Raw genomic sequence first — 19,661 nt, forward strand, 5'->3', positions numbered from 1 at the left:
CATCAAACTCAGGTTGGCAGGTTCATAGCACAGCGCGCTAACCACTGCACCACCGCTCCCCACCTACCATACAACACGTACTGCACCATATACTCCCCCCCCCCCCCCGCTTTATTATCTTGTGACAATAACGACTACATTTTTTTATGGGCTGCAACATTGCCCTGCGATCAGCTTTGACTCTCTGGCCTCACAGTGCGCCGTGAAGAGGTGCCCTTGCTCAACACGTCACCCATTATATGTATTTATATTTAAAAGTAGCGTTATTGATGAACGTATTGAATTGTTTTCAGTCACTGTGGAGCAGAGTTGGAATATCCGATGTTTATAGAAAGGTTGACTGTACTGATTATAATCAATTAGATCATTCTACTATATATACTGGAGGAATCAGGTCACAGTACACTACATCGTCTTCGATCGTAATATATGCTGAGTTGGTCTTTGACGTCAACTTTGGAGGAAGTGGCGTGCTTGTGTCTCTTCCGAAAGGTGATTTCCAGTCAGTTGCCTCCCCACAAGAACTACTTCTGGGGTCGTTGCGCCATCTGTTTGACTCCCGAGTGAGCGTGACGCCAAATAGGCGGCCCTCAATTAATTTTCTGTTGAGATTCACCGACTAAGTCGCCGTTGGCAGCGCACACAGCTGAAAGATCGATTGTAAGTAGCTACACGGACCCGTGTCTGCGAAACATGGAGCGTTTGGGCAGGCACTCCTTCAACCACCTGGCTTCCTGCATTACGCAACGATCTTCCTGTTAACATCAGAATGGGCAGATAGTTTTAATGTTTGTAAACGTGTGTTGAAAGGTCCACGACTTCAGTGCATCTTGGTGGGTTTCTGCTTTTGCCGCGTTATTTCTTGATTCGACTGCCTGGTCTTGTTGATAATTTGTAGACGCATTCATTAGTTTCAATTATATTGCCTCGGATACACTAATTTGTCGTTTTGAACTATATGCCTTGTATTGTATATCGTCCAAGTGTTGGTCATTAGTGTCAATTGTGTATGTAAAGCGCTCTTGAGACGCCCTTATTGATGCGAAGTGCTCTATATAAATGACAAAGGTAAGTGATGAGTTCCCGAGTTTAGTGCATGGGGTGTGTGGGGGGAATTAAAGAGCCATGTGTAGCAAATCAGCAAGGCAATGGAATTGGTATGGAGAGTGATCACCGACAGGTAACATTGGTAGGTCAGTGGGCAGGTGGAACAACGCGTAACCCTCCTGATAAGTATTGCCCATTAAATCGCGGGAACAAGTGGCAAAGTGAATGCACAGATGACGAGAGAGGGGCAAATTAGGACTGTGAGTAGATTTTATAATTCATTATTCCGTGAAATTTGATTGCGTGGCTTCAATGCGCCACAAAGTATCTGACAATATAATCTGCGAAGCTACTGATTTGGAGAGCGTTCAGAGTTACTCATCAGTGGAGGCAGCTGGGTTGATCGGAGGTCCAACACTTGTCAGAGCACTGAACTGTGTACTGCTGACAACCTAGGTTCGAATCCAGGCCACGGCGGGTGATGAAGCCAGGATTCGAAGTGTGTTATGTTTGTAATTTTAGCTTGATAAGCAATTGGTGCATAACAATTATTTTCGACGTGGAAATATTTATCTCACTGTATGCATATATGTGGTGGTGGTGTTGTTGTTGTTGAATAACGCTTACGTGTGTGTTAAAGTTTGGCCCGCCAAAGGTATTTCAAGATCATCTTCGGCCATCAGGAACAAAAACTTTCATATCCTTGATTTAGTACTTTCTTTGATTGATGTGTGAACTCTCCGTAGCCACACACACGCGCGCGTATTTATAAAAAACAAAACATTAATTCTTTGTCGCAGCAAATCGTATTGTTGTCTCATTGCTTATGGATGGCGATTGGGCATAACATTAGGGATAGCTACTGCGCATAGCAATTGTGTACCCAGTCACGTTGGTTTAATATTCTATGCACTGCTGGCAACAGCGATGCCAAACCTGGTTCACGTTTTTCCCATTTAAGTGCTACTGGGACATGCTCAGAGTGTACTGTCGACATGAAACATAGGTTTCTGTGGCCAATACCACGATCCGTGTATTTATTTGTTTTAGGACATGTCGTGAAAGATGTCAGGTAGCCTACTCAGAAATTGAGACGATTACCCGATGAAACTCGAAGCAGTCAAATATGTCGTTTGTTAAATTTAGTCGTGAGAAATCTTAAGCAGCTGGCGACGAACTTCATTGGCCACAATTTAATCGATGCATTGGCACGTATAAATTATGTTGTTGTAAACGTGGCAATCTTGTCGGGCGGGGGATGATTCATGGCAAGGATTTTGGCATAAAACTACTACCACGTGGCATAACTGGGAAAACGTGGATCTGCATACTATTTGTATTGTCGCCAATGAATTGCTTTAATTTCGATCAGTAAGAGAACCCTCTTTGTCGCATACAGGGCAATGTTACACATACACTGTGGAGTTGCAATCCACAGGTTCAAAACCAGGGCTCAGGTTCAAAACCAGGCCTCTTCCCAATTGACGGAAGGTTATACGAGGCACGTGTTTGTCATCAGACATTGCCAGTTTGCATTCTCCGATAAACTTTTATTTGTCGTCGGACATATTTTGAATTTCTCTATCTCTTAAGATCTGTCTGGTCAGCATTTAAACATTTCAGAATTGCAAACAGAAAGCCTTTACTTTCGGTGGCGTTAACGCTTATGCAGCGCTAACCCAAATCCTAACCCCTTTACGGATATGTTCCTTGATAAATTTAGTTTTTAGACTTTTGCCCATTTAGATAGTGCTCGTGGACTTGATTGATTAATTTGAAGATTTGTTTTAAGTCTCTTCATTATTATTTTTCACTTTCAGGCAAGAGATGACACATTGCCAGGAGAGAAGCACTTTTACTGTGGAAAAATAAATGACCACAATATGGAAGTAACATTACTCTCACTCGTTTTTTTATTGTTGAACTAAGATACCCTAAAAACATGCACGCATGTTTTTTATTCGGTATTAAAGCACTTTTTCATTCCCAAGCCGAACTCTTGCTTGGTAATAACGTTTAAACGAAATTACTTGGAAAGTGCTGGCTATGATGTGTAATTAGGGGCATAAAAGGCTTCTAATAACCGATTTATAATTCAAATGTTATACGTGAAATGTGAAAAATCAGTTAATGGTCATTTTGAGTGTGGAGAAAATATTGCAAGCAGTAGTTGAAGGAAATGTCCCTTGAAAACATTTAAATACGTCAAAGGCGCAGTCCTGAAATAATCCTGCTCACGCTACTGTTGGAGGCAATGCCTGCGCTGTGGGGGCTCTAAACAGAGCCCCTCTGGAGGGTATTTGGCCTCCTCTTCCACGCTGGTGGGCCACACGCCGTGGAGTTGTGAGAACCCAGCCCGTTATCGTCACCAGACGAGACCTGCTGTTCGGCTCCGGTGTGTACCCATTTATGCCACTGGGTGGACAAAGGGCGGTGTCAAGAAACGTAATTTTAGTTTGAACTGCCGTAATGTCAAATGTTAAATACTGGTGATCTCAGGATTGCAAGTCCAGCGTGCTATCCATCACACAAATGTATAATTGTATATAAATACCATTTTGTTGTTGTTGTTGTTATAAAATGAGATATTCACACATGTCTATCTCTAGTATACCACCCAGAATGCATTGCAGTAACGGTTGTACTTGCTTTACGAATACATATTACAAAATCTACCCTCTTCATATTCTCAAAGGATAGACCATTTCCTGAAACACCAATTGACATTTTGATAATAAAGAATGTTTAGTGTGCACGCTTGATGGCTGTTAATAACTAGCAACCTCCCCCCCCCCCCTGTGTAATTGAAAAGAATAAATATGAAGGAAAGGGGGGAACGCTGTTTATTTCCCAAAAGTTGCCAAAACAGCACGTAATAATTGGGCACAATTTTGCTGTAATCGATGTTTTTATGCCCCCTCCCCCTTCAGTCTAAGTCCAGATTTGAAGATAGTTTGGGACAGGAAAGTAGAAATAAATGATCACATATCTTGGCCCACTGATCTTTTGTTTTTAAACAGCAGCAATGTTGGCCCTTTAAGCCATCATATAGCACTAGAATGTATACAACCCGACTTTGTACTGCCTTGGTACGGATATGGTCACACGGTTTTAAATGCTTCGTGCGGAGCGACAGGCCAGGTAGGCGACTTCCAGCCAGCATTGCGCAGACGATAAGAAGATAATGCCGCTCCACTGATTCGGAGTTGAGACCTCTGCTGTCAACCCGGAGCCGGTCATAAAACACACTGCCCAGGTGTGGGAAACTCTCCACTACTGCTCCATCACTCCGCCTCCTCGCCCCCCTCCTCGCCCCCCCTCACCTCTCCCCCTCACCCCACCCCCTCCCTAACTCCCGCCCCCCCTCACTCCCGACCCCCTCCTCACCTCCCCCCTCTCACCTCCCTAACCCCCACCCCCTCGTCACCCCGCCCCCCCTCGTCACCCCCCCTCCTCACCTCCCCCCTCGTCACCCCCCTAACCCCCACCCCCTCGTCACCCGCCCCCCCTCGTCACCCCCCCCCTCACTCCCGACCCCCTCCTCACCTCCCCCCTCTCACCCCCCTAACCCCCACCCCCTCGTCACCCCCGCCCCCCCTCGTCACCCCCCCCCTCACCCCCGACCCCCTCCTCACCTCCCCCCTCTCACCCCCCTAACCCCCACCCCCTCGTCACCCCGCCCCCCCTCGTCACCCCCCCTCCTCACCTCCCCCCTCGTCACCCCCCCTAACCCCCACCCCCTCGTCACCCCCGCCCCCCCCTCGTCACCCCCCCCCTCACTCCCGACCCCCTCCTCACCTCCCCCCTCTCACCCCCCTAACCCCCCACCCCCTCGTCACCCCGCCCCCCCTCGTCACCCCCCCTCACCCCCGACCCCCTCCTCACCTCCCCCCTCTCACCCCCCTAACCCCCACCCCCCTCGTCACCCCGCCCCCCCTCGTCACCCCCCCTCACTCCCGACCCCCCCTCACCTCCCCCCTCTCACCCCCCTAACCCCCACCCCCTCGTCACCCCGCCCCCCCTCGTCACCCCCCCCTCACCCCCGACCCCCTCCTCACCTCCCCCCTCTCACCCCCGTCCCCCCCGCCCCCTTCACCCCGCCCCCCCCTCCCGGCCCCCTCCCCACCCGCGCCCTTCCAATGGGCAGGCGCGAGCGCAAAACCATTGGCGCGCGGCTCGCGATTGGCCCCGCGGTGCGCCACGTGACCGCGCGCGCGAGCGACCAATCAGGCGGCGCCCCGCCGCTCATCCGCGTTAGAAAATACAAATCGGGGGTGGGGGGTGGCGTGTACAGTGCGGCCAGTCGACAGCGGTACCAACAACAACAACCACCACCACCACAACCATCACAGCGGCGATTAGCAACAACAACAACAACGACGGCTACAGCAGCGACAACAGCGGCGACACCGGCTCGCGAACGAACTAATTCCTTCGTCTCGTCTGCGCGCTGAGTAAATTAATGATTGCCAATTTGCTGGGGGCTCTGGCTGTGAGACGCGTCCCCTGGCTCCGCGCGACACCCGGCCCGGGCCCGCGACGCCTCCTGCGGCTGCTGCCCCCGCAGCTTCACCGCAGCGCCGGATACAGCAGCAGAAGCTACAGCAGCAGTAGCAGCAACAGCAGCAGGAGCTACAGCAGCTACAGCAGCTACAGCAGCAGCAGTAACGACGAGGAGAGCTGCAATAGCGGCAGTAAAGGGAGCTACAGCAGCAGCTACAGCAGTCGCAGTAACGCGACCGATAACAGCGGAAGCGTCAACAGCTGCAGCGGCAGCAGCAATAATAACAACAGCAGTAATAGCGATAGCAGCGGTAGTCGGTACGACAACGCTAGCTGCGACATTAACAGCTGCAGCAGGAGCAGCAGCAGCTTCGGTGACGGCGGCGGCACTGACATCAACAGCAGCAACAGTTGCAGCAGCAGCAGAAGCGGGAGTGGCAGTGACGGCAGAAGCAGCAGCAGTAGCAGCATCAGTAGCAAGAGCATCAGTAGCAGCAGCAGCAGCATCAGCAGCAGTAACATCATCATCAGCAGCAGCAGCAGCAGGCGAAGCGGCGGCGGCGTCTCGTTGTCACGACGAGGCGGTGCTGCAGAATCGCCCTCCGCCCCCGTCTGCCGGCGTCAGCTGTTGAGTAGCATGGCCGCGAACCAAAGTAAGATCGACTGGAATTCGTGGGAGAAAGCCAAGGGTGAGTTTTACGTTGCAGCACCGGGATTTTAATGTTTGTTGGTGATGCCACTGGCTTTTTTGAAGCCTCCGATTGGTCTTGTTTCCCCTTTTTTTGTGTGCGTTTGGAGAAAGTTGCGAGGGTTTTAAACGCGAAAATGTTCACGAGCCGTTGATGTTACAAAAGCGGAAGTGGTTTTCGCATTTCAGACCCAGTCGCATTGGCCGCATTAACACCTAAAGAGGAATTGAAAGTGGATATCAACCACGAGTTTTTGCGTCGCTTGAGTGCGGAGAGTTGGCTATCGCCCATGCGTTACATTTATTACCGCAACATCTGGGTAATTATCGGCTTTTATTGCCATTAACGACGTGACATCATTGGTAGGAAGAAGGTCATCGCTTGCCGCTGTTAAAACAAACAAAAAACCTGAGTCTAGTATCTTGGCACATGCTTTTGCAGCTATCGTGCTGTGACTGTTCCACCTGGAGACGGAAGCTTGTGTTGCCTCCGAAACGTCGTGATTTTTATTTTACTTTCATTCATTTTAATTTTTTACCTACGTGACTTTACCGAAAAAACCTAAGAATATGACTACATGCTTTTGCATTGCACACCCAGGACTGGCCGTCAATTCTGCGTGTGATTTTTTTTTTTATATCTCAGCGGGGATGTGACCGCACGTTTAATTTAAGGAAATTGTCCTTCAGTGCTGCACAGGTAAAGCCACTTTAATTAGCGATGAACCGGAGTGGGCATGCATTTGTGTGTGTGTGTGCACGCCACGACTCCACTCTCCAGCAGCGTGGCCCTGCGAGAGATTTGCGTGGACGATAATGGGAATCCCACCCACATCACCGTGCCGTTCTGCGCAAATTACGCAGTTGAATTTTTTTTTACAGTCCGGTAAAACTGCCCCCGTTTTCTCCTTTGACGTATTTTTGCTTCTTCCTATTTTCATTGTGTGCTGTATTGATGATGACACAGCTGACAACAATGAGTTGTTGTTGTTGTTCACTGCGGGTCCCCCCCGGGGGGGGGATGCAGCGTGGCTAATTAACGCGCGCACTCTAATTGGCGATGTCCACGACACGTAATTGACTGGGCAGTGAACGAGTTAAAGCGATTAAATCTGCCCTCGTGACAAGCGGAGTTGCAATAGTTAACGTCTCTCTCTCTCTCTCCATCCCTCCGCAGTGTGGGCCTGAACACACAATCTCCCTGACATGATTTCAATGTACGACTAGCTTGTCAAGAAAGCGTGGCTCTCTTTTGAAAGCGCGTATCTTTCATTTTTACACAAATGAAAAAAAGCCTAATGAATGTTGAATGCATTTTCATTGACGGGGGGGCCGTTTGCTGCGACTTACCTTTTGACAATGGCTTATTGGATTTTTTGTTCTGTTTGAAAGGAAATGTCAAGGTCACACTGGCTGTAAAGCACATGCACCCCCCCCCTTCCCAATGAGGTGTTTACCGGAGTGAGAGCGAGCAGCGTTCTGCATTCTCACCAGTTCGGCGTCGAGTTGTGCCAGTTGTATGACAATTACACGACTTAATGTCACGAGTACAATTATACAATCATATACAATCATGGACTGCCAGTGGCTTCCGCCCCGCAAATAAGTAAAACGCAAGCTGCCTTCTGCTTGCTTGAGAGAGGACTTGCAGAGAGCTCCAGTCATAATACGGTGGTTTGGCTGAATAAAAGCTCTGAGTTTTGCTTCAAAGCATTGAAGCGACGACTGTTTTGAGATCATCGGTTCGAACGTTGAGTGACCGTGGAGGTGAAAGACATTTCTCACGTGTCGTGTTATGGTATCAAGCTAACAATTCGATAGGAAAACAGTAACAGTTTAAGATTGTATTAGCACACGCCCAGGTGTAAACGCTGAATCAGTTTGGCTGCAGAAGGTAAAGTAAAAGCTAAAGTAGTTCGAGGTCGTGTGTCTTCCTGGGTCATTCTGCAAGTGGGATGGGGTCATATGTTGTCTGTTGGTAGGTCATGTATTATGCGTTCATTGGCTATTAAAGATAGTGCAATTGGAATATTTTTTAACCTTGTCATTTGATCCATTGATTTATATATATTTTTAGGTAGTTTGATGTCATAGAAACACAACCTGAATGCACAATAGAGTTGTTTTGGGTGAGATGACGTGAATATATAAATGTGTACTAGATTGTAAATTATTGTAAATGTTACTCAGGTTATACTCCTTGTAAATGTTGTGGCTTTGCTCTCCAACACGCTGGTGTGCTGTTCTCGTAACGAATTGGCATGTTTTATTTACGTGACAAACCTTAATAATTGGCTGTGGTTGGGGGTTTAACGCCACATTTTATATATTTACGTGATTTAACCCCAAAAAAGCCTGTTTTATGGTTGGTATTGGTCTCAAGCTTACGTGTTAAACAACCTGAATGACGCAACCCAAGTCAATTTACCTACTCGGCTCGTCTGACGCACATGGTTATGTACATATTCAGCTGCTTTCAGCACAAGAATCGATGCACATTGTACAATCGTGTGAACAAAGTTGGCCGTAAGACAGCGATGCTGTCAACTACTTGTGTGTAAACAGAGCTCTGGGTCCTTTAAGGCCATATGTAATCAGGTGTGATGTTTCCTGTAAAGCATGGGCGCCACGGTGGCGAAATGTTGACTACCTCGCCTGGTGTACATGAGGTTGTGGGTTCGATCACGATCCTGACGCCTGCTGTATTTTTGGAGTTTGTATTTTCTCTCTGCCTGTTGTCGTGTGGATTTTTCTCCGGGTCCTCCGGTTTTTCTCTCTCTCCACATTCAGAAACATGCGTTTTGAGTATTTGGCTGATATATATTTCCGCACGATAAGCCATTTCGCTGGGCCGTACCTGGTAAAATAAAAAACATAGTTGAGTTTTTTTTGCTTCGTTTAGTTTGGTCATTTGCTTTAATGTTCCAACGGGCACTCTCTTGTATGTTCAGGGTGGTCGAGATTGACGCTAAAGAGATCAAACTTCAATGTGAAGGCATAAGTTGTAGCTTTTACTGAATGTGTCGTGTGCTCTACTACATTATGTATATGTACGTTTTGTCCGTTCTATTTTGTTTCGTGCTATCTTCGTTATGTCACGAGACACAAATGTCCTCGCAGAACTCCAGCGGAACGCAGAGGAGCACCTCATGATGGAGAGTTTACCCATGGAAAGATACCTTTACAGACCTGCCTCAGAGGTCCTTTCAAATTTTTTATTATGAACAATAAGTGCCAACAGACCTTCTCACCTGCCTTTCTCAAGGGGTGTACATTGCATGGAAATAAAGCTAAAGTCTTCTTCCCCACACCTGGACATATGCCGCAGTTAAATCAAATTCAATGCGGTGGATTCAAGTTAATTTTGTTTGACCAGATCAATTGTCCAGGCGTCGAGATAGTTTGAAGTTGCAAGGGTGATCTGGCTCATCAAATTGACTAAAGCAAATAAATAAATAAACAGCAATGAAGACAACACATCAAGAGAAATAAAAAAATATTGCACGAACGTAAATTCACGTTAAACAATGCATTTTTCTGCTGTAGCGTAGTTTGGATCGGGCAGATTATTTTTAGACTGATCTTTGCACAACTACAATTAGGTTACGGAGGCGGAGTTGTTCCGTGATTGGTGGCCAGGCCTTAGACCATCAATTAGCGGCTGCGTTAATCACAGGCGGCTGAGACAAATTTCGCATCCAGGATCTCGGCGGTGCTCTCACACTGCGTCTCTGACACTATCAACACCTCCTCCCCCCCGAAGTCTTCCACCAATTTTCCAGAGGTCAGTTTCTGGATTAGTGCAGAGGTTCAGCATTCTTGCTACTAAAACATTTTGCATGACGTGCGTAGTTTGGTATTTGCAGGTGCTTGACAATATCTGTGAGATGTTAATAGTAAAGTGCACGTCTTCGAGAAACCGTGATATTGTTTTCTCGAGTAGGCCAGTAAATATTGGTGTCATTGCTCAGTTTTTCCAAATTTAAATGAATAGTCCCTCACAATTACAAAATATGTCATTAACTCGCTATCGTCCGTGTCTCTTGGAGGCTAATCTCCATGGGCTCTCACCTGGCTATACATAGAACGTTCAATTTCAATAGCTAAAAGGCTGTGGGAACAGCATTAAAATAGCTACAGATTTGCAGCTTCATAACAAAGCACAGTATGATTGTTCAATTAACGTTTTCCTTAAACTTCAGTGTGTCTACACGAATGGCATGTGACGGAGAGAGAAACGGGTGGAGCGGAGAAGAAAATTCGACATGCAACGACTGTCACGAAAGGCGTGAGCGCGCTTGGGCAGGACGGCGTCAATCGAAGGCGTGGCGACCAGAGAGTCGAGATCGGTGATGAAATGGCAGCAAAAGGAGGGAACAAACCCGGGAGGACGATTAGATGGAGAGATTGGAACGGAACTTCTTCAGCCGCTCGATAGGGTGTTGCATTGCAGGACCGTGGCAGCTGGTGACGGCTTTCGGAGGCCTTCATCCAGCAGTGGATAGCACATGGTTGATGATGATAATGTGCTAAGCATGACGTTGTCTTGGTACAGTCTTTTTCACATCGGTAATGCATTGTAAAAACATTTAACCGTATTTTAAGGCAGTATCAGTGGCTGCTGGATGATGTTACAAGGCAGTGTCAGTGGCTGTTGGATGATGTTACAAGGCAGTGTCAGTGGCTGCTGGATGATGCTACAAGGCAGTGTCAGTAGCTGCTGGATGATGTTACAAGGCAGTGTCAGTGGCTGCTGGATGATGCTACAAGGCAGTGTCAGTGGCTGCTGGATGATGCTACAAGGCAGTGTCAGTGGCTGCTGGATGATGTTACAAGGCAGTATCAGTGGCTGCTGGATGATGTTACAAGGCAGTATCAGTGGCTGCTGGATGATGCTACAAGGCAGTATCAGTGGCTGCTGGATGATGTTACAAGGCAGTGTCAGTGGCTGCTGGATGATGTTACAAGGCAGTGTCAGTGGCTGCTGGATGATGTTACAAGGCAGTATCAGTGGCTGCTGGATGATGTTACAAGGCAGTATCAGTGGCTGCTGGATGATGCTACAAGGCAGTATCAGTGGCTGCTGGATGATGTTACAAGGCAGTATCAGTGGCTGCTGGATGATGTTACAAGGCAGTGTCAGTGGCTGCTGGATGATGTTACAAGGCAGTATCAGTGGCTGCTGGATGATGCTACAAGGCAGTATCAGTGGCTGCTGGATGATGTTACAAGGCAGTGTCAGTGGCTGCTGGATGATGTTACAAGGCAGTGTCAGTGGCTGCTGGATGATGCTACAAGGCAGTATCAGTGGCTGCTGGATGATGTTACAAGGCAGTATCAGTGGCTGCTGGATGATGCTACAAGGCAGTATCAGTGGCTGCTGGATGATGTTACAAGGCAGTGTCAGTGGCTGCTGGATGATGTTACAAGGCAGTATCAGTGGCTGCTGGATGATGCTACAAGGCAGTATCAGTGGCTGCTGGATGATGTTACAAGGCAGTATCAGTGGCTGCTGGATGATGCTACAAGGCAGTATCAGTGGCTGCTGGATGATGTTACAAGGCAGTATCAGTGGCTGCTGGATGATGTTACAAGGCAGTATCAGTGGCTGCTGGATGATGCTACAAGGCAGTGTCAGTGGCTGCTGGATGATGTTACAAGGCAGTGTCAGTGGCTGCTGGATGATGTTACAAGGCAGTATCAGTGGCTGCTGGATGATGCTACAAGGCAGTATCAGTGGCTGCTGGATGATGCTACAAGGCAGTATCAGTGGCTGCTGGATGATGTTACAAGGCAGTATCAGTGGCTGCTGGATGATGTTACAAGGCAGTATCAGTGGCTGCTGGATGATGTTACAAGGCAGTGTCAGTGGCTGATGGATGATGTTACAAGGCAGTATCAGTGGCTGCTGGATGATGCTACAAGGCAGTGTCAGTGGCTGCTGGATGATGTTTCAAGGCAGTGTCAGTGGCTGCTGGATGATGTTACAAGGCAGTGTCAGTGGCTGCTGGATGATGTTACAAGGCAGTGTCAGTGGCTGCTGGATGATGTTACAAGGCAGTGTCAGTGGCTGCTGGATGATGTTACAAGGCAGTATCAGTGGCTGCTGGATGATGTTACAAGGCAGTATCAGTGGCTGCTGGATGATGTTACAAGGCAGTATCAGTGGCTGCTGGATGATGTTACAAGGCAGTGTCAGTGGCTGCTGGATGATGTTACAAGGCAGTATCAGTGGCTGCTGGATGATGTTACAAGGCAGTGTCAGTGGCTGCTGGATGATGTTACAAGGCAGTATCAGTGGCTGCTGGATGATGTTACAAGGCAGTGTCAGTGGCTGCTGGATGATGTTACAAGGCAGTGTGTCAGTGGCTACTGGATGATGTTACAAGGCAGTGTGTCAGTGGCTACTGGATGATCTTACGAGGCAGTATCCGTGGCAAGGCTGCAAGTTATTTGTCTTGTGATGAGATGATGCTGCGAGATGGAGCATCGCGTGATTGCGGCAGGAGGAGGGAGGGGAGGAGGCACACACAGCTCTTGTGGTTGGAGTTTGTGCAAACGCCCTGGCGAATTCTTTTCATCGCTGGTGATATTTGTAATCAATTTCGCCAGTTTTATTGAGGGTTCGTCCTGAATAAAAAATTAACCCGTAAAAACAAAGTTTTTCACTATAAATTCTTTATATGCGTGGCATCGGTTTTATTTTATTATTCATTTCTGTTTTTCTGAAGTAAGAGTTTCATTTTTATCACATTGGTATTTGAAATTAAATATGAATTTTTTGTTTTCCTAAAAAGTGGAAAATTTGGGAATTGTTTTTTCACGAAAATAAATTGTCACGCACAACGAGTCTGTGTGCAAAATGTCAGCTCGATTGGATCACGGGAAGTGGGTTTAAAAACGACCGAAAGATTTGCACGGTCGTAAGCGCGCAAGCAAGCAAGTGAACTTAATATAAAGGATTTAAAAAGGCAACTGCATGCTTATAGGTTCGTTCATATTGGATGATATTTACAATAGTTATTGTAATCGCCTCTTTTTTATACACGCAGTTGAATGCATGAAAATGTTTCTACTTGGTGTTTGAACATCTTGACACCAGTTTCATTGTCAGAAAAGGTAAACCCTATTCTTATTTTTTCATACTTCGATACTGACAAAAGGTCCCAATGTTAAAGCTTAATGCATTATCATTTAATCCTTCGTTGGCAAGACTAAAACATGCTTTTTTTAAATGCTGTCCATAACCCATTGTTGTTCTATTACTCTGCAAATATGAAGATGAGTCAGATCGCACCTACTTATTACATATTAAAGAAGAGTTTTAGTACGTGGTATTGACGTATACGTATCAACCTGAACCAATTATTGCAGTGAGTTTGTAATTACAGTTTTTATATTCAAAGTGTGAGTAATGTGTAATAAGCATTACATAAAATTACAAAGTACTGTAATGTGTGCTCCATATGCAAATGATGTATGCATCTGACTGATTTTCATGAAAAGACACTTGTCCTTTCTTCATTTCCAATTTAACCTTCGGGGTTGAACACGTTTTAAGACATCGAATAGAATTTCGGTATTCCAAAAATGGTGAAAAGTGCCTTTGTTGTGTCTTTGAAAACGCGGCTGTCAACATTGGATTTAATTTCCATATTAAATAGAAAGTAGCCGGCCCTTTTAATAAGTAACATTTAATTATTTCTTTCATCACGCTTTCTGAAAATATGAATTTTTTCATCTAATTAAGAAAATGGATCGTGTTGCGGACATAATTTTGTTCTATTTCACCCCGTGATGTCGACCAATTGCATTCAAGGTAAAGCACTCTTGCATTCGCAAGCAATGAAAAAACACAATTATTAGATGGAGAATTACACGCCTTAATGGTGACATGAAATTTGAAAAGCATTTCAACTAATTAGGTGTACATTGACGATCCAAAAAAGACAATGGTTTTCGGCTTCTGGAATTTTAAATGAATGTTTGCATCTTATAAGCGTAGTTTGGTTTTATGGTCTTCGTATATTAAGACGCCATGACATTTCGGATTAAGGCTTCATAATGTGGAATTAAATTCAGGGCTGTCTGGGCCAATACCGCACCCCTGCCATTGCCTCCTGTTGTGGAATAGTTATTCACTTCTGCTCCTATTTAAAAAGATTTCCGAATGGTTACGTCGAAGCAAAACGATCTCTATCCCTTCTCTAATGCATATCAATGACTTTGTTTAGACGCCCTTTCAGTCTGCCAGAATATGTTCTTGGTTTACAATGTACACGTTTCCTGCAGTTGTGTGGGTGCACTCATACATGTGATTTATTTACCTCTCTCATTCTTCATGGGCCCTGTCACTATTGTGGCATTTAGAAGGGGAGATGTTGGCATTTGACTCTGCGTAAAATTATACCAGCATTGCAGAGCAGTGTTTTTTTTGTCTTGTGTCCTTTCTGATTATTTCTTCAGCTCGCTTCTCATGTCTCGTTCAGTGGTTTATCATCATCAGCCGCGATTCATCTACTGCTGGATGATGTCCTCCCTAAGCGATCGCCACCGCTAGTGCTTCTGCGATGTAGAAATCCACATGCCACCTGTACCACGAGCTGATGCCATCGCTCCGTCTCCCTCCGGCGGTAGATGCCCTCTCGTTCGGTGATTAATTTTTCAATTTTAGGTTCAAGAAATTATTTAATCGCTCCATCTCCCTCCGGTGATTCACAAAATGAAATAGCGCATGCCCTCTTAACGCCACGCAACACTTAAACGGTGCCTAGGGAAATGTATTTTATAAATATCTTGCAGTACATTTGAATGACTTGATTATTTTCCAAATTTAGATGAGTGTCCTTCATGGTATGCATCTTATAATATGCATTAATTGCATTGTCATTAATTACAGTACTTATACATCAATCAAATACATTTTTTTATACTCAGGTGAGAGCCCACTGAGATGGAAATTGAAAATCTTTTTCAAATAAGTCTTGACCAGCTATGGTTACGTAGGCCAAGGCAATTTACCTTATGCTATGACATCACATCATCTTTAATGTCGACTTTGCAGCAGCTGTTACATTTGCTAAACTGTCGGTAACATCATTACTTTTAAAATACTCTTTCAGTGCAGTACAAACACACCGCTGAAGTACGCTGAACCCGCATCTCTGAGATGGCGAGATGCCGCGGTGGCGGGATGTTAACTACCTCGCGTGGTATACAGGAGGTCGTGGGTTCAATCCCGACCCTGACGCCTGTTGTATATTTGGAGTTTGCATGTCTCCTCTCTTTGTGGTCGTGTAGATTTTTCCCTGGGTCCTCCTGGTTTCCCCCTCCGCATTTAGAATCAACATCACGCGTTGAGAGTATTTGGCCGCTATAAATGTCCGCATGATGATAAGCCACTTCGTTGAGCTGTCATTTGTCATAGCCAGATCGCTTCTGAAAAAGAGCTATTTATAGTTCAGTGGGCTTTATCCGGTGAAATAAAAAATAGTTTTAGGTTAATAGTTTTAGTGATCCCGCGCTTCCAGAGGTCCCCTAGCCCCTTGGGGCGGCCCGAAACAAGAGTGACTGTTGTTGGTTCACACAGGGGCACACGCGTTGAGGAGATGGATGGTCTCAACGCGATTCGCGACCGCCGCAAAGGCGTTATTATTTACCCTTGAAATCGTCCTTTTTTTTGTTAGCTCCACTTGGTTTCGCTCGGCTTGTGGGGAGCATCGAAGGGGGGGGGGGTAGAGCTTAATCGAGATGCCCCGGCTGCTCCTGTAGGCGATGCTCCCAGCTAGTGAGGTGCACTGAACAGGTATGTAAATCTTACTACGGTGGCCTTTTCAGCCTGAGCTCTTGTCTCACTCTTGTATGACAGGCTCACAAACTCATGAATACATTTGAAATAAATATAATTACATGCGTTTTCGTCCAGGTTTCGTCACATTTTCTGAAACAATTTCCACATTGTTGAAAATCGGCACCTTCACGCCGGTACGCCTCTCCGACGCGGAGAAGCTGCGAAGTTGGCGCACTGCGTCCTGTGAACCCGGCGACCTGAGTTTGATTCCTGGCCACGGCGAACGTCGGAAACGAGCGGTGTCCGAACCAAATCTCTGGGTATCCCCGACGTCAGCTTGTTGCGAAATATGGCTGGACATCTTCTTGGTTCTTTCGATATAGTCACGTAGAAGGGAAATAATAAAATAATAAAAATAAAACATAATGAAATAATTATTTTAGAATGTTTTATTTTTTATAAAACATAATAAAATTATTATTTTATGATGTTTTATTTTTATTATTTTATTATTTACCTTCTATGTGACTTTACCGAAAGAACCAAGAAGATGAATCCCTGCAGTCACGAAAGCTTTAAATCGAAATATGGCTAGACAACCACCATGACCGAGGATGCCTTCATCCAGCAGTGGATTGTCAATGGGCTGAAAGTTATTGATTGTTAGTTGTTACTCCTTGGCATATAGTAGGGATATTCCCGTTGATAAGCAGTGAAAGGGGTTTGTCTCTTGCTCGGCATTGAAGGACTCCTTTGCATGCACGCAGGTATAAGCATGCGCGCAAAAAACTGTTAACATTTACACAAACCGTAATGATAATATCAAAAGCAAATGTCAATATATGAACAGTTGCCATGTTAGTTTCTTTAAACGATACGATTAGTTGCGTTCATCATGTGCTGTTCTATTACGGGGAGCTGCTGTGTCAACACACTGATTTGCAAGTACAACGGCGCGCGCACACGACCGATTACTTCTTACCTATGAATACCAATGTTCATGTTCACACTTTGTGTTTTATGTGCTTTTGTACGTAATTAACTGGCGCGGTGGCTCGGCGGCAGAGCGAGCAGTCGAAAGGGTGCAAGTTGAAATCCTGGTTGGGGGCTGACTCGGCCCATCATCACTCCAGGGTCGCTAATCATAAAATATGATACTGCTTGGTGTAAAATTCAACGGCTGTCAGCCACTGGATAGACTACTCATGTCATCCTTGCCAGAGGATTGTTGAATTTCCACCACTTGTTTAGGGCTGTCATCGGGAAACGGGCAAACCGGCTCAATGCTTGTCTGAGCCAAGTAATCGCGTTGACAAATCTGACTGAAATAATGCACTTTGATGAAGCCATAAGTCTTTTCCTTGCATTGGGCGAGTTAAATGAAAGACTTTTACGGACCGTGGCAAATTGTTGCACTGCCCCCGCTGTCCCCTGTCTCTCACTGGCAAGAGTGACCTCTGCTTGTTCGTAAGCAATTAATATAATCACGGGCCATGTCAAAAGCATTACTTTAAATTGTGTTTTTAAAGTGGTGATTGCTCTGTGTTTATGGTTCGTGGTCAAGGGTTGCACGAGTGGGCAGAGTGACGGTGATTTTTTTTCTTCCCTCATCTGTCATCTTCTGTATCGATACAAACTCTTGGGCATCCGAGGGTGACGGATGGAGCGCGTGATTACCTGCGCCAAGATCAAGGGCTACGTCATGGCTGATGTGGTTGACGCTACCCACACCTCTCGCATTCGGCCCCTTCTGCCAAGATCGGCACAACTCTAGTTATGCCCCATGTGGTTTGATGGCTCTTCCCCTTGGCCTCCCCCTCGTCTGAGTGTGATCCGCACGCCTTTCTAGGTGATCGGCCCTTCGACGCATGTGCTGCACTCATCACCCCCCCTTAGTTTTTACATCGCATCTTTTATGCAACCGCATCGCATACGATCGGTTACCAGTTTACCTGATGCCGTTTATCAACTCTGGATGAAACAATGGTGCAATTGTATAAATCCCTCCACCTCTGTCCAACGATCAGTATGAGAGGGCCCTTCCACCAGCAGTGCCATGAGCAAGTAATTTCAGGGCTGCACCTTTATGAATGTATCAGTGCAGTACAATTGAAATTGCCCCAGCTGGGGGAGCATCCAACTGGCAACAGCTCGGCAGGTTTGACGACAATATGCTACTGACGCTTGGTCAGGTCGGGAGGGGGGTCCCCCTGGCAGGTGGCAGCTTTGCCCCGCAGGCTGGGACGATACCTGGGCGTATGCACGTGAATTGAGACGGTGAAACTGCCCTCGCGCGTTCCGCGCCACAGTGCTGGGCAAGAGTCCAAGCTGGAAAGTGGCCCATATGGTTGTTTTTCTTCTTCTTCTTCTGCACCCGATGGTAGTGTTCAATTAAACACTTCATTATTCACTCCCCCCCCCCCCCCCCCGTGTCATGTGAAAACGAATGCGCAGTGCCGCGCTTCGCCCCTTCTTAGCAGTGTCCGCTTTGAGTTTGGAGACATTTCCTCTCAATGCAGACTGCATCAAGGACATTGTTTTGCAGTGAGAGCGGCGGTGATGATTGTTCACGGTAGACCTTTTTGTTTTTAATTTTGCATCGAAATATGTCACGTTTCAAAAAGGCGATTGGTGAGTCTCGCTCGATCCTTGCCCCGTGGCATTTCCTGGCGTTTGTTTGTATGCGACTGGGTTAAATGTCATTAGAGAACTCGATTATTCATTTATGCGAAAGACATGTTTGGTCACTTTTGTCTTTTGGCAGAATTGGCCTGGGGTAGGTCGCTTCCAATGTATGCACCATGTATGCAGCTGCTCTCTGTTTTGTTGATTCCTGCAGGGAGATGTGGATAAGTGTCTTTTATGAAGTCGAGGCAGTGCTTAAGTAATTGGAATGGCTCCTTGAAGAGAACTAACGGCATGCCACAGTTGGGGAATGTGGGCAAACATCACATTGTATGTATGTATGTACGTTGCACTTCTTGGGCGCCGTACGAAGCCAACCGTGCTACTCACAGGTCCCCGGGGGGGTAAGGAAATCAAAATTCTGAATGAAGTGCGTTTAAAATTGCTCCTTTTAAAACATGCATTGTCTACGCGCTTGTACTTATTTCATGGTGCCAATACCGAATGGTCATGTACAAAGTAGTTTTATTTACACGTGCCCAAATAATGTTTTTAAATTCTTAATAATTCCACGTGTTTCCCAGCTGTGCTGACAGCATCTGTGTAAAGTGCAACTTATTTTCCCCCTTTCAGATCCCCCCCCTTACCTGCTCGCCACATTTATGTTTAACATATTTTTTTGAGCACTCATTGCTGAGACCGTTAACGCCACCACACCTGGCCACCTAGATTTGAACCTAGGGTCACCGCTCTGACCCCTGAGCCGCATGGCCTACTTTCCTCGCAGGGCTTTTTATTGCCTGGATTCAAGGGCGTCTTCACCCTGATACCGGTCTGAACCTATACCCCGCCGCAGGGATGTACGAATTATTCGGCGCCCCGGTCTGTAAGCCCAGGATGTGCCTAGGAGAAATGCTAAACAATAATTAACAATGGATATTGGTGACAGGGGCTAAAACCATGAAAGGCAGCACACTTGAAAACTATTTTTTTGTATTGGCTGGCTGC

The 19,661-nt window shown here is 46.3% G+C and overlaps 1 protein-coding gene across 6 annotated transcripts in view; it reads left to right on the plus strand.

Annotated features, from left to right (window-relative positions):
- Nucleotides 1–5,287: 5,287 nt before the first annotated feature.
- Nucleotides 5,288–19,661, plus strand: part of LOC144729607 (ADP-ribose glycohydrolase MACROD1-like) — a 192,003-nt gene continuing 177,629 nt past the window's right edge. For 2 of the 6 annotated variants that reach the window (XM_078609979.1, XM_078609981.1), the window contains exon 1: nucleotides 5,295–6,239. In XM_078609979.1, the coding sequence (XP_078466105.1) occupies nucleotides 5,510–6,239 (730 nt within the window). In that variant the 5' untranslated portion in view covers nucleotides 5,295–5,509. Of the gene's footprint in view, nucleotides 6,240–19,661 lie in introns of all 6 variants that reach the window. The other 4 variants (XM_078609980.1, XM_078609982.1, XM_078609984.1 and 1 more) reach the window with 3 other exon arrangements.

The sequence above is a fragment of the Lampetra planeri genome, chromosome 33 (assembly GCF_965212315.1).
Source record: "Lampetra planeri chromosome 33, kcLamPlan1.2.h2, whole genome shotgun sequence".
Lineage (NCBI taxonomy): Eukaryota > Metazoa > Chordata > Hyperoartia > Petromyzontiformes > Petromyzontidae > Lampetra > Lampetra planeri.